The sequence below is a fragment of the Gambusia affinis genome, linkage group LG04, assembly GCF_019740435.1.
Source record: "Gambusia affinis linkage group LG04, SWU_Gaff_1.0, whole genome shotgun sequence".
Taxonomy (NCBI): domain Eukaryota; kingdom Metazoa; phylum Chordata; class Actinopteri; order Cyprinodontiformes; family Poeciliidae; genus Gambusia; species Gambusia affinis.
This window is the reverse complement of record NC_057871.1, coordinates 10,091,948-10,108,382: the sequence shown is the minus strand read 5'-3', so window position 1 is coordinate 10,108,382 and position 16,435 is coordinate 10,091,948. Positions and strand designations below refer to the sequence as shown.

At 36.7% G+C, this 16,435-nt stretch overlaps 1 protein-coding gene across 20 annotated transcripts in view; it reads right to left on the bottom strand.

The window, feature by feature from the left end:
- ptprdb (protein tyrosine phosphatase receptor type Db) overlaps positions 1-16,435 on the bottom strand; it is a 196,753-nt gene that overhangs the window by 74,032 nt on the left and 106,286 nt on the right. For all 20 annotated transcript variants that reach the window (XM_044115204.1, XM_044115203.1, XM_044115209.1 and 17 more), the window contains one exon: positions 3,487-3,636. In XM_044115204.1, coding sequence (XP_043971139.1) covers positions 3,487-3,571 — 85 coding nt within the window. In that variant the 5' untranslated portion in view covers positions 3,572-3,636. The remainder of the gene's footprint in view (positions 1-3,486; positions 3,637-16,435) is intronic.

Here is a 16,435-nt window from a genome sequence, read left to right as displayed (position 1 = left end):
GTGTAATAGATCTGTTCCAAGCATGGGTTTTCATTTCTTAAACTGCAGCTTCTGTTGTTACATAAACTAGAATTTGAGATACATCAAATAATAGGCCAGAAACAGGAATTGACCACTTTCCCCCGAAATGGCTCTAGTACGTGAGTGACAATTCAAGTACAAAACAAAATCTTTTTTATTCATCCTATTTATTGAATGTATTCACATTCCAGCTGCTGTCACACTATTTCCTATCTTGCTATATCTGTTGGCATATTGCAAAATTTGTTAAAAACTGTTATTGTGTTCAAGAGTACGAAATTTACAGCATCGTATTGTGTCAGCACAATGTATGTTACTTTTATATATTCTTTTTTTAATCTCATCATTATTCAGAATAAATTAAATATCAAGGTAAACAAAAATCTCCTACAAGCTCCTAAGCAGCCAGAAATAAGTCATGTTTTTTTATGCTATTGCTGTGCTATTTAAAATGCACCTGCACCTATTTTATTGCACTGAGCAGTATGCAAGGTGTGTGCAAGGTGTTCCATCTAAAAAATGAATTATCAATGATCTAAGTGTGCCTATGAATGTGGTTATACATCCATCTATTATTTAAACCTGCTTATTCTTGCTGCATTGCAAAGAGTGCCTGTCGGTCACATAATTATTAGTAAAATTAATTAGAAAACAGGATGATCTGAGTTTAACTCTCAGTTTCAAGCATCCAGCATGCAGATATGAGGAAATCTTCATCAATTCAAATTATATGGCACAGCCTGAAGTTAAGCAATGTTGTTAATGGGTCATTTTCAACATATTTAAGTTGTTATAGTGTTGGTTTTCTCATATGTGGTATTTAATTAGACATTTTTTAATATGTTCAGCAACATATGTCTGTGACAGTTTGGCTTAGCTGGTAATCAAATTGTTTACATTACAGTGTCAAATTACTTATCAGGGGATGCCAGAGAATTAGTTTCCTATGACATGAGGTCAGCCAATGCAATTAAAACATAAGGCAGACATGCAATACTTGAAGGGGCAATAAGAAATCATGTTATGTTTGATAAATACAGGTAATAATAAAGACCATGTACTGTGATGCATTTGTTTTGGTTTTAGCAAAAAACACACTGAGTTTATCCCCATTTAACAAGGGCTAATATCATAATTTATTTATGAAAATATTTATTTTCATGATTAAACAGTTTTCTGTTGGACTTAAAGCTGCAACAAAGTTTCTGTGTTGTCTACTTTCGTCCTAGTTCAACTTAAAAAAGATAAATTTTAAAGATAAATTGGCTTCCCGATTTAAGCAGAATCTCAAAGAAAACCATGAATCGGCATTGACCAGAAAAAGCCTCAGTGGGGCATCTCTATCAATATTTCTTTTTATTTGTTCATTTCATTAAGCTTTACAATAAACATAATGATAAGGACAACTGAAAACAATTTCTGAACGTGTTTACCATTTCAAAACATGGTGTCTTATGAAGAGAAACTAAGATATCAGTGTCCAGATAGCCTCTGTTTCAGTTCTCAGATTATCCCCTGTTGATATTAAAAGGGATGCAGAACGCTGTATACATGGAGATAAAAGGGCAAAAAAAAGATAACAGATTCTCAAGCTCCGCATTTCCTTCTATCTCAGCAGAGTACAATAGTCAGAAGAGAGAATGCAGAAAGTTAGTAAGAAAAGTCTAACAGAGAAGTGGAGGGTGGGAAAGAAAACAATTTATACTTAAAAACAGACTATGAATCCCTTACACCCTTTTCTGGACTTGTGGTACTCTTCTAAATCTCAAAACCTGAGAGCATCGTTGTTTTGATGCATGACCAAGCCTTTGCCGTCTGACCCTGGAACTTCCACGTAGGACAGGAGGGGAGGAGGTTGAAAGCAAAACAAGACAGGCTTGAAAGTGTGCTTTCACCCGGGCTCTGTGAGGCTTTAAAACATTCCAGCACAGAAATTACTGCCTGAAGCCTATACTTGTGTGTCAGTTTGGGTGCTTTTACAGGGTGGTGATGATATGTTATCAGAATCGCACAACTGCAAACTTGGAGCTACACTGCATTCTCTTTTGGGCAAACAGATCATCCTGTACATGTTCAATCAGCTGATTTTACAATTACTCTTTCTGTTTTATGTTCTAGCCAATCTTTTTGCCTTTAGTGACCCCTCTTTTTCTTTTTATCTGTCCACCTCAGCCTCCCCACATGTCCAAGAGTTTAAACTCCAGACACAAAACATCCTGCTTTTTATGGTTAATCATCCATCCGACAAACTCTTAGGGACTCCTACACTTACAGAATTATTTTAAATACCAACCAGCACATATCTATTGAGTATCTAACAATGCTAAATACACAGGATACATACAGTCTAGAAAATATGAAGTAAAAGATATTTTGAAGTATTTTGTTCTTCCTGTCTCTACATTCTAATAATGCTCTGCTGTGTGCAGTTGTTCAATTAGCCCTCCTTTTACACATAATCCTGCTTTCATTGAATCTTGTTAAATTGCTGTCTTTGTAGAATTATATATTCTTGTCGCTCTTCTCTTTATAGAGAACAGCTGTAAAATAATGAGCTGATATCAGTTGATTAGGTGGGTTATCTTCCAGTCATAACATACCCAATCCAGTTTTAAAATAGGGATCCAAACCGACGTCAAATATGGTAAATTAATATCAATAATCTCAGTTCACGGTCAGCACCTCTCATTCCTGTCGAGCCTAAAGTAACTGTGTTGCTTTTAGCTTGTACAGTACATTTCAATTTCTTATAAACTTAAATACACTTCTTGCTTTAGTGACCAGTGGTTTTGGTTAGTACATGTCAGCATATCACAGTTTAGCTGATTTATCAAGCAGATTTTACAGCTTTGTGGGTTCTTGATTGAATAGATCTCCACATTAGTTGCAAAATATCCCCCTTCTTCACTTTATTGTTGACTATTTTGACTGTTTAACTGGTTTCAAATAGACTGTTTTCATCGTAAGCAAAAGAAAACTGTCCCTAAACGGTTTTGAAGACAGACCACTTAAGAATTTACACAAAATGAATAAAATCCACCAGTCATTGAAAATCAATTACTTGTAGTCATACACAAAACCAGGCTAAGATTCCTGACAAACATCCTGATGTGCACAAAAACGTTCTTGAGAAAAGCTTTGGACGAGGACCAAATGGTAGGGATGAGACGCAAACATGGTATTAACAGAATCACACAAGCAGTAGGGAAATTATCTGATTTGCCATATGTGACCTGTCTGTCTGTGCCAAGCACTGCTAAGAAGAACAAAAACAGCTGGCCTCAAATCAGAACTGCAGCCTTACACACACTCAGACTGGCACAGAAACCCATCATGTGCAGTAGAGAACTGTATGAATTTGGAATATTCCAGTATGTGTGCTATATACACTCACACTCAGAAGATCTGTGTGTCTGCATGCTTTGGAGTACAAAAATGAGCAAATGACTTTGTAACAGGACTCACAGTCAGCATCAGCGAGGAAGAGGAAGCTGAGGAGAAGCAGGCCTGGACTGACAGGAAGCATCGCGGGATAGTTCGACACATGCATGCTGTATTCACCGTGAGCTCAGAGCCTCACTGAACAACAGGACGATAGAAACAAGCCTTCACAACCTGAGGAGACAAGACAGGGAAAATACCGTTAGAGAAAGTCCAAATTAGGCACAAACGTGTTTATATATACATACATATATATATATATATATATATATATATATATATATATATATATATATATATATATATATATATATATATGCATAATTTATAACCTCGCCCACATGCAGCCCAACACAGACTTAGGGTGCTTTAGTTCCCTCTAGGCTTCACATTCCTCTTCTGCAGCCACCTCCCCTCTATTCCTGCTTCATTAGGACCATACACTTGTGTTTCGTTTGCCTTTGTGTGTTTGTGTGGTGGTTAAAAAAGGTAACTGATGAATCTCAATTTATGGCAAACATTTAGCAATAAAACATCACATCACCTCTGAAGTTGAGTTTTTATGCTCCCAAGTGAGCAATGACCTCATTTTTGTTTTATTTTATTTTATTTTTATTTTTGTATCCCTGCTTGTTACACAATCCCAGAGAGCAGGTTGTACTTTCATGTCAGATTTTTCTCAAATGTGCATCAGAACAGCGAGATTTCATATTGATGAAAAGGAGTGGATGGCTCTAAGGTGGAGGAGTGGAAGGACAGACCAAGAGATTGATGGATGATGGGGAGATTAAAGTGGGAGGAGACTGGCTGATGTTATCTGCTGGCTATGTTGCACAGAGTGTTGGATCAACATGCAGCTCAGTGTATTTATCCTTTCATCCTTAGCTCACTTCCTGCCTTAAAGTGACTCTTTTTATGATACATTTTCTTCCTTAATTCCCTTTTTTATAAAAATTTCTATAGTTTCTGCCAAAATATGCTTCTCTATCACAGCAATTGGGAAGTCTTTATCTTTTTAAATTGTTTGTCACTGGAAGATTTTAGTGGAGATGTAGTGCTGTGAAAAATAGTTGAGCCTTGCCAATTTCTTCAGATTTTACTTTTTCCTCATGATTTAATGTTTTAGACCCTCATGCAAATTTGAATAGACAAAGATAACCTGAATTAATATAAAATGCAGTTTTTTAGTGCAGATTTTATTATTATTTGTGTTAACTAACATTCTGACAATGTTTTAACGCCCCAACAATTGTATTTATTTAATCTTTGAAGAGGAAGTTTGACCCCATAATCTTTAAGCAATAGTCTTGATCCATTATTTGAATATTTTCAGAATGAACAAACTGTTTATGCTCATGTTACTCCATCTCTAACAGACTAAATTCTAAAATTTGACAAGGCCACTTAAAAAGCTCCATGTTGAGTTTTTTTTCTTTCTTTATAGAAGTGAATTTGTTGATGTGCTTTTTATACCAGACGTAAGGCACACCTTCAGTTTTGTCTTATGTATTATAGAAAAATGTGTGTGCTTTCTGGTCAGTAGTGGATTTCCTTTGAAATGCCAATTTTGCCTATTCTCTTTCTTACTGTTGATTCTTGAACATTATATGTAAATGAGGCGAATGAGGCCAACAATGCTTAGAGGTTGTTCTAAAGAAACATCAGTGAGTTTATTTGTGACTTCCTGGATGCGCTGATGTTATGTATTTCTCAATTTTGTCAGTGACTTTGAGTTTCTTGTTTGTTCTTGAATTTCTTTAGGTTGTAGCATGATACATTGTTCTTGAGACCTTCATAACCCTTAGGTTTTTCAGTCACTGGGTAATGCCAGCTAAATTGTACACAGTTTAAAACAAAAACCTAGACAGTTAGATAATGATTTAACAAGATGGGTGAAAATACGTTTTACACACCACTAGGGCACAGAAGGCATCATTTGAATACTGGAGTTTGTATTCACTCAGATCACTCTGTGACAACACTGATCATGTAAATTTGTGTCTGAAGTGTCTTAAATCACATCACACAAAGAGAGCTGGCAGAATGCTGCTGCTGCCCAGAAACTAAAGACATATTCTAGCATGTAGTAGAGCTGTGGTATATGCATTTTTAAACACAATTGTTTTCATATTTGCATATTGTGCATGTGGCTGGGTCATGCAGTGCCCATGTGATAGGGCATGTGTATGTGTTTGCATGATCTCCAGAACTGAACAGATTCATCATCAGCAGCAACAGTCTTAATCCTCTCTGCTCCTGAACAAGCCATCTGATTAAAAAAAAGAGGAAGGGGCCAGGGCCCCAGAGCTCTTAGCCTGCCTGTAATGAAGGCAGCAAACAAATCAACCCACACTGGATTTTCCACTTGGTTTAGTCCAAAACAATTGCTTTGGGATAGCTCAGATCTCTCCCTGTACAAATTAAGTTCCCTGATTTACACTACAGCAGCAGAGAGGGGAACTCATACTTTACTGCATGAAATGGAAATATTTTTTAGAGCTTAAATCCCAAAATGACTTATTTTAAAGTTGTTTTTCATAATCATAATACCAGTGACGCACCAATCACATCAGTCAAAAAGGCATTGAAATCGCTCATTTTCCCCTCACAAAGTCTAATCAAAAATGGGCATAAAAGATCTTATTTTTCATTATATTCAGTATATGCATCAAAACAGAAAACTGACACCAATCTAACCTTTAGATGCATTAACAAACAGCATGTTTTTTGATGTTCTTCTTTTTGAGTAGCTATAATTTTGAAAAATCTAAAGTAAGAGACATTTATTCAAAACTTCTTCTACTTCTATTTCAGAAACTGCATAATGTTAATTTTACATGCTCTACATAGTTTACATAAAAGCAATGCTTCCATTAGTGAGTTTGAATGTGATATAGTCTAAAGACTGAAAACTGACAACTGGAATCATTCAGTAAAAGCCTGCTTGGTGCATCACCACAGAATATTTTCTTGTAACAAATATTCAAATTTATAAAAAACCTTATACAATCAAGTGACGTGAGTAGAGTTCTTCAGAAATTTGGTCAAATGTTCTGCACCAGGACTACTTTTATGATATTATCATAGGACATTGTGTGCATAAAAACCATACAATCAGAGGATTAGGTGGCTATTTGTAGGTGTGGAGAGGTTAGTACTGTTTAACTTCCAACCACAGTGGAAAAAACAACAACAACAAAAAAAAAAATAGTCTGGGTTCTGGTACATTGCACGGCCCAGTATTTTAACACTGAAGGCCAAAGAAGCATTAACAGCGTTTTAAACTTCACCACTTTGTCTTATTTTTTCTTACAGTGCAAAAAATATAATATAAAATTTTTTTTGCACTGTCTATATAATGGTCAGTGCCCATATAATATTATATGTTTTGCACTGTGCACCTCTCTACTATATAGAGAGGTTAGTACTGTTTAACCTCCAACCACAGTGCAAAAAATATAATATTAAGAACCCCCTCTGGAGGTCTGAATGCTGCTATATAAGCATAGATCAAACAGGCTTCATATTCAGGGTGTGACCTTTTTATCAGACATTTTTATGCTACTGTGAGTGCCAAGGCAAATATGAACATATGCTTTAAACTACACCAGAAACACATCCAGCAACAGTCAGACTTGAAGCAGACACACCTGGCAGCACAAATATAAAATTATACACAGTTTTGAATGAACAAGCAAAACTCTCAACCAAAGCTGAAACATGCCTCTGCAAAGCAGAGAGAACCTGCACACCAAAGAACCACAAAGTCAGAATGTTTTGGCTGACATTGTCTTCTTCGCTGGAAAATGGTCTACCGTGTTTTCCAGGTGAAGAGTCTCCACCTCAAGCAGCAGAGTTCAGTGGGATGGAGCAGGAGTCGGATAGATGAACTGGAGTCAGGTGTGAGGTCTGACTCTGCTGCCAGTTAATATTTTGTTTAGTCATGGGATATTGATCATAAGTGAAAGAACAAGATCCTCGATACAGGTGGTTCCTCAGTAGGGTTATCTCGATGAAACTATAGAAAGAGAGAAAAGATTCATCACTGGCGTAGGGGCGGCTCAAAGTAGAACTGCTGCTCCTCCACAACAGAAGTCATTGAAGCAATTTGATCATGAAGCCTTTGAAAGGTCTTCAGTCAAGATCAAGAACAAATTATTTCTCATGACTTGGAAACATCTTGGAACCACTAGGGACCAGGGTGCTCGGGAGGGTTGCTGGTGCCCATCTCCAGGTAACGTCCTGGGCGAGAGGCGGGGTTCACCCTGGAGAGGTCGCCTGTCTGTCGCAGGGCAAGACGGAGACGGACAGGACAAACAACCATGCACACACACACTCATACCTAGAGAGAATTTAGAGAGACCAATTAACCTGACAGTCATGTTTTTGGACTGTGGACCCACACATCCATAGGGAGAACACGCAAACTCCATGCAGAAAGACCACGGGCCGGGAATCGAACCCAGGACCTTCTTGCTGCAAGGCAACAGTGCCACCAACTGTGTCACTGTGCAGCCCAAGAGGGTTGTTAAGGAAAGAAATTCTGGGTTACTCTCCAAAGCTTCTTTCCCTTCTAACCCAATAACAGATAAGTGGAAAATAATAAAAATAATAATGAATTTCCTTTTTTTAAATTATGCCTTATTGTCCATTTTCACATTTTGTCCTTATTAAGTGATACACTTACTTACAGTGCTTTATCATGGCAACATTGACCTAAACCCCTTTCAAATTCCTAATGGCGTACTAGGAAACTGATACCACTTTGGTGTAGGCGTGCATAAACGTGTGTGAATTTGTGTGTCCAATAATCAGTCCAGCTGATTCAGTGTCACTGGAAAAGGCTGCATTATTTAGTATCTCACTTCACAGCATGTCACGTTAATTAAAAGGCTAAGATAACTCGATGGCCATGTTGAGGGGATAGCAGTGATGGAGGCTTGATAAAAAGGAACAAAGGGAGAATAGAAGAAGGCAAAAAAGCGAGAACAAAAAAAGTATGAAAAGACGACAGTCAAAGCTGGGCATGCACGCTTAGACACAAACACACAGAGAATCTGCCGCCAGGTAGTCACCAGATTGTAGTCTGGGTGTCTGTTGTTGCCGGTATTACTGAGAGAGTGAACAGAAAGCCCTTTTTCCGGTGTGGGAGCTTCTGCTGCTACTGTGGATCACAGTCGGTACTAAGCCATTCACTTATATTAGGTCCTATCACTCAATTATACTCCGTCTGTCTGCCCAGGCCTGCTGATATCTGTTACACTTATCTCTTAGATAGCTTCTGACAGAACAATGGCTGTCTCAGAGACTGAGGCTAACATTTCTGCGCAGCATTGAAAAGTGAGAAGGTTAGAAAAATCTATTTTGGCAGTTTTATTTTACTGACAATGAAAGTTATGTTCTAATACAAATTATCCACGCATTAACTTGGATTGTAGAATATGGAAGGTATGAACTCATTTCTTTATGTAAAACTTTGGACTAAATGAGGAGTCAATCTACTGAGAGATGGGGCAGCAAAGTTAACAGATGAGGAGGCAAAAGTGAGGCATGGCAATTTAGAAGGGAGCCTGTGATCCAAAAATGGAATGGAAATAAAAAGGAAGCGTGGGTGGATGATGAGAGAGAATAGGGCAGACTACAAAGCGACGGCATAGTACAGCTGGAAGGGATGTTGAGAAAGATAGAGACAAAGACAAAAGACAGATCCTAAAAAGCGTAGCTCAAGGCTCACCGTGTGCTGTGGAAAAGAACAGTGGGAAACCTAATTTGATTCCATATTCCAAAAGCTGAGCCACCAAATGCAATTAGACATGCTAATTAACTTATTCTGTTTGCCCTGTTGAAACGGTGGCAGACTGGCAGATGCATCACCAAAGAAGCCAATTTGTGATTGTTGCATCATATAAGCTGGACAAAAAAGATGAAAAGCTAAATGGGACAAACAAGTCTTCATTACAGATTAGCAGTAAATCCAAGTCAGATTTTCATTTTACATTGCATTCCACATTTCTTTACTACGCTTAAATGTCCTTACATCTTTTCCAAGTCCCAATTAAAAACTTCTGTGTATATTTTTGGGACAGTAATGAGACACAAAGTAGTGCATCAATGTAAAGCGGAATGTGGTGAAAGGAGATATGGATTTTAAATGTTTTTTTTTTTACCAATAAAAATCACAGAATTGTGACCTGCTTTTGTATTCAGGTTCCGTATACTCAAAGATAAACTGTGTGAGTCCAACTGAACTTTAGTATATCTAAAACTGTTCTGTGAAGGCTTCAAAGGTATTTTTTAGAGAGAACAGTCGAGAACAGGCTGGTGAAAAATTTTAGAGAAAGTTTTTATTTGTAAAAAAACAAAAAACATGTCTGTCGTCCTAAAGTAAGTGAAAATTGCCTGATAATTTTGGAACAGCTGCAAAAATACAGCTCACTTGTAAGAATTGTTCAATTGGCCATTAAGAACAAATAGCCAGAAAAAGGTTATGGTTGTAAGCAAGTCATGAGATGTAAAGTGTAAGCTTTGTTAAAACATATTGTGGCAGCATAAATCATTTAAGTGATTCAGTTGTGGGATGAAAGTCATGTTGTGAATAATGTGAATATCTTGTATTGGTAACCACATCTGCTTATAGAAATATGAATACTTTCTAAATATCTCCTACAAATAACTCAAGCCTTCGATAGTTCTTCATTACAATCTTTAAAAATCCTTAAAACTAGTATTTATATATGCAAAGAAGCAAACTTTTCCTCCTTCTTCAATAAATAAATAAATAACAAACTGTTCCCTCGCAGGGCAACAAAGAAAAAGTTGAGGGAGAAAGCTTGAAGGGAGAGCCGTTTGATGTGTTTGACTAGCAAGCATGTATGCACACATCAACTCATCCACAAGCAGATTACCAGTTATCTGTCATCTCCCCCACGGTACACAAACAGACACAAACAGACACAAACAGACTCCATAAGTAAGCCCTGAGCTTGTTTCCAAGAGAAATTTTGGTGTTTAAAGGCCACAAGTCTCAGCAGCAGCGTCTGTGGGGATGACACTGTGACAGATTTTAATTGCCTTTCTTCTTGGAGTGACTCACTCAGCCACCCAAGAGAAACTACTGTATGCGTCTATGTACAAAATCTATCCTCTATGTAAAGCAGTGTGTTTGTTTGCAAGTGTGGGAGTTAGAAGATAAGGGACATGAACAATGCCATCACCTTAAATCAATACTTGAACCTGAGCAGATGAGGTTTAGACAAACGTCATATGTTTGAAGGGATATTCACCATATAAAGGCAACATTGCTCGTGTTCCTTTACTGAATTGTGGATGAGATCCTATTCAGTGCTACAAAATATCCACAACTTCTGCACATGACAGGTTGAAGATGGTAAGTTTGAGTTGAAATTATTATTTTCTTTATTCTGGAGAGATAAATGCAGAAATCTGTGTGAATCTACAGAAAAAGTCATGAGAGAAGCTGAAGTAGTTTTCTGCTGCAGTGAACAAGATATAAACATCTGTGCAAGTGGAAACCTCATGGTTGAACCACTACAATATGAAAAATGTTTGTAAGATGTTTGGACATATAAGAACTTATAAATTGAAATGCAGCCAATCTCATACTTTTCCTTAATTCCAAATACAGATTCAAGCAGCATCATAACAAGTAGGCTCCTTTTTAATCAATACTGTCAATTAAAGCTTTCTTGCCTACAGCTTACAGTGCAAAAAACACTAACAAAATGTTTTACACTGCAGAAAGATAAATTATATCAAATGCTTTGATTTTAGCGAAGGGGCTTAACATAAATCATAAAAACTGTAATGTATTGTGATAGAAAAGCTTAATAATAAGGTAATGCAATCATGAAAATAACTCAATTTGAAGTAATTAATACCATGCTGCTTGGCTTTGATTAATGTTTTTAACAGACAGGGAATACAGATGAAAACGAAACATTTGAGGTTAGCAACTGGAGTTCCAACATTTTAAACTCATTGTCAAACCTAAAAATGAGGAACAGCCTGGCCTTAAATGGATGTGTCAAATGTAATCTGGGTACAAAAAAAATCTATGCTAATTTTCTTCTCATTTCATCCTCACCTGTTTCCACTGTGATTGTGGCTTGCTGTTGGCATCTTCCTCACAAATTCATCCAAAAGCTTTGAACCTATTGATTTGATTGTCTGGTGAGTTTGTTATTTGATAATAGTATTAATTTTACATGTGGAACTTCTGCTCGATTGCGCATTAGAGCGTTGTTTTATTAGAATTACTGGCGCTGCTTACCTTGACCTTCACCGGGATTTTGTCAGAGCTGATTGTGGCTAAATACGCCCCACTCTATTGAGAAGGTAACTTGTTTGCTGAATTTTGTGCGTGTTCTGACACGTTTATGTTGATGCTGACACAGTGAGGTTTAAAATAAAATTGATCAGAACAGAATGTAGCTACACTTAAATGTGAGATTGTGCAGTATATTTATTTATTTAATTATTTATTTTCTTTCTCTCACTCTGCTTGAGTATTTGACAATTAATTGACTTTATTTTTCTTGATTGATGTTTTGGAAGTGCACCTTAACTTTAAATTGATTAGCTTGAAATATGATACTTTTTTGTTTTACTTTATTTAAATTATGGTTAATTTAACCAGATTGAAATGTTTATCTTTAATTATTAAGAATCTAATTACTGTATTTGCATTTAGTATGCATAAACTAAATGCCTAAATTAAATAATTATTTCCTTTGTATTATATTTGTACATAATTGTTGTTTTAGATAAAACACTTAATGGGTTTTCTGACCTTTTAGGTTGTTTTTTTCCCCCCTGTTGAATCAGATCCTCATCTGGATCTGAAGATGGCGAGCTAGAAAAGGACTATGAGCTTTATGATTATTAAATTAATTTATTCTGAGTCAACTATCTTGTCTCTCATCGTGCTGCTGTAATTGTCTGTTTTTATTCAAATCACTTAATATATACTCACCAAAACTAAAAGCACTACCTCCTGTTTTTTTCACACCTCAGGCTCCTTAAAAGGACAAACTTAAGTCATAAATAAAAAGTATAATGAAAGGGGTTAGGCTAAATTCATAATGGTACTGCTAAGTACTACTATGGCCCAGGAGACAATTGTAAAAGAGTTGAAAGGATCAAAATGTGTCCCTACCCCTGGTCGACAATCTGTTCCAAACCCACTGCATGAACATGGAGGTGAAAATTATGAGAAACTCCTCAATGACTCTCCCTAAATGTTTTAACTGTTGCCATCAGGTAAATAACTCAAACCATGAAAAGGAGAAGCTAGAATGCTTCACAGGCATTGCTCAGACCAAAATCTGGTACTTCTTGTACTTTTCCCAAGTGTACACAAAGGATTTTATACAGTAAAACAAAGAAAAACCTAATAACTAATGCAACCAAGACCTCAACGTCTTTTGCTTTCAGTTCTAAAGTTTAATCTCCAAACTCTTCCACCTACTTTCTACTGCTGTGAGTTTAATAATGTCTAATAATAATTTGGCTGATTTCTAAGTGTAAAGTGCTTTGACTGAGATACCTGAGAGGTGCCAAAATAATAAGAAAATTGTTTTTTCAGCTGCATGCGTCATGCAGAGCTAAGTCCAATGTTCCTAAGAACATTTGTAAACCACAAAACAGGGAAGCATTGTTGTGATGAGGTGTTGAAAGTGAAGTGTCGGAACGAGCAGAACTCTCTTAAAGAGTCAGAGGTCAATTTTAAGGTGTCTAATTGAAAAGTCTAATTTCTCTTAAGTTATGTTTGCTGTACACAAAATCTTTATAACAACTGAAGATAGCATAGTTACTTGATTGTGGTGTAACATTGGACTCTGTGCTTAGATAATTTCTAATACATCTCCTTTTAAGAGAGCCATTTAGACATGTTTAACTACACTAAATTCCTTCTTTTTGACGAACTCTACCTGATCAACAAATTCAAGTTTAGGACTCAATTTTATAGGGGTTGCATTGAATGCAAACATTTTAGGCAGTTCCTTCACTGTGCACCATGCATCATGGGCAATGACAGCATTAGGACAGCTGCGACTAAGATCCATTCTTAAGCTCTGTTGGACCAACTCTGGCATTCAGCCATGCATGATACTGAAAAAAACCAGAGAGGAAGAGGCGTGGAAAGAGATGAGTGCAGCTGAGTGGATCATCAAGAGTTGTGTCTCTGCATGTGTGTGTGTGTGTGGGTTGGGATATGGGGATGGTTGGTTGAACACATGTAATTACCTATTTGCACTGCTGTTAGTGTAAATCTCATTGAAGGCTAATTGAGAGGTGCATTAGTGAGAGGGTCATAAAGTTGGCAGCAGGACTGCAGTGGGAGATGGATAGACGGAGGATGTGAGAGAAATATGAAAGATGAGCTCCGGCTGAGGGGCAAAAAGGTTAAGGAGAGGGATTTGAATCGCTTTGTAACGAGGGAAAGGCTGTGGAGGCAGATATAAGAAAACAGGAGGACATAAAGAGTGGTCATGTGGTAACTTAAGTGAAGCAGTTTGTTGGATTGGTGAATCTGGTGAAACTATTTTAAAAAAACAGAGTCAATCTTAAACTTACATGTCTTAAATAAAGGGAGATTTTAGAATAGGTTATTCCAAATTGGAAGACGAGAACAGAAATGGTAATGACTAGTTAGATACTTAATTAAAATTAACTAGAGAAACAATCAATTAATAATCAGTGTTCTAATGCCTACGGCAGTGAGAGCTAGGAAAATCCTAGCGACATTTTACTAGCATCTGTGCACCAAAATTTTAATAACTACAAGAGAGAATTCACAATGACGGAGTAATTTACAAAGAACAGCAATCTGTAGAAACCCCCCAAAATCCTGTAAAGACAATTTGATGTAGACAATGGCTGGATGTATGTTCGGAGGGAAGGTTATAAGAACACGTTAAGTTTTTTTTGTTTTGGTTTGGTGTCAATTCTTTAATTTTCCAATGTTAATTTGTTTGAAAGATATTTGATTAATTGCTTTTGATTATTTGATTGCATGTTATTCCTAAAGCGTTTTGGTTTTTTTTAAATAAAAACCTCTATTTATTTGAGAGAGACTTTTGCTCATTTATTGAACTACATTATGCTGCGGGTTAGGCAGCTTAATTTTGTGCTCAGTAACAAAAACATTTTATCCAGTCATAAACGAGGACATTCAACTGTTAACCATGAGAAAACCAAACATAACGTGTTTGTTTTTTCCAACAAAAAGCTCAGATTGCCATGAGGTAATCACAATATAAAGAAGCAGAATGGATGAAAGATGTAATAATGTATCCTCTCATCTAAACAGTGGTTTATCTTTTATATTCATTTAGGAAGACCAGCTTATTTTTACAATCTGAGATTGGTTGGCTCTTTGGAAACCCAGTGCTTCCATTCACAGCGGATTACCCTGTGGGCTGTAATGAGGCCAATCGTGCGGCCTTCAGTCCAATAGTAAACAGCATAAACTCCAGCTGGAGGTTACAGATAAAAACCCCCAAATCAAATAGAATAATAGAATTTGTGGTTTTAAAGAAAACTGTCTTCCTGGAGATAGCCTCTTCATCCCATTGAAATTACCAGGAACAGCAGACCAGTCCCATATGTAGCCACTGCTTGTCTCTCCATGGTATCTTGTCATCTCATTTCTGCAAACTGCAAACAAACCACTTTACTTGGTTTGCTACACAATTTAGTAGAAAGCAATCCATAGCCCCTGGCATGCAAGAAAGCCACTATGCACAGAAAGATATCCATGAGAGGGTCAGCCACAAGAAATCATGTGAGTAAATAACAAGGTTAGTGAAATAGCTATGCCAGGTGGCTAATTTATCTTCAGGTAAAGCTAGCCAAGAACAGAAACAAATCTAACAAAGTTAACTTTGGGCATAGACTTTGAGAGCTTTTTAAAGGAGGAAAATATAGTTTGTTCAACTTAGGAATATTTGGAATCTGCAAGCATGTTCATGTGCATGTTATGCCATTCACGTAGTACTAAATAAAGTTGCTCAAACTGAAACACAATAAGAAGATAGGTTAATTCTTTTCCTAGTAAAAATAAAATCACACAACTATTATTCAAATAGCAAACAGTTGTTTATTTAATACATTTCCATTACTAATCTTCAATATTCAATTTTGACTTTAAAATGAATTCTTACTTAATAAGGTTAGACAGGGGTACAGTTACAGTTTGAATTTTTACCTTTTCCCAATTTCGCTCAGTCATTCAGCTGACTCAGTTTCATGACTGTGTTCACCGTTTATTTTTTCTGCAACCACAAAATAAAAGCCACTCAAACCAATTGCCTTCAGAAGTACCTTATTTAGTAAATAGAGCCCAGTTGTGTGTAATTTAATTGTGAAAGAGAAGCATGAAACAAAAGACATAAGGAGTTCCAATTGCACTTTGGCACTAGCCATGCAAGGGACTAGAAAAATGGTGCTCAGGATATATAAAACCAAAAATGAGATGTTTAGCCTAATTTTTGTTAGTTCATGAAAAACAGCGCATGTCACCCTAGATGCAGCATCCTCATTTCAGAGAAGCTTCTCAAAGTTTATAGAGCTAAATACAGGACAAAATTGAAAGACAACCTCTTAGAGTCCACAAAAGATGAGACCAGGCGCAGGTTTACCTTTGATCACAACAACCCACACATGCAGCCAGAGCGACACTGGAATGATCAAGGTCAAGGTAAATGTAATAGAATGGATATTCACAAATGTATTGAGTTTGTGGTTGTAACATGAGCAAATGTGTTCAAGTTGTAGGAATGATTCTGCAAGGGAATTCATATCTGTGATACAATATGTATGAAAGTTCCTTTAAATAATATTTTTTTGGTCTAATTTTATAAGCACGCTGCTCTCTGACTTACACATAACTTACAAAACTTTCTTGGGGCTTTCCTGTTTTGAAAAATGAGAAACCTTATTGACTGTGCTC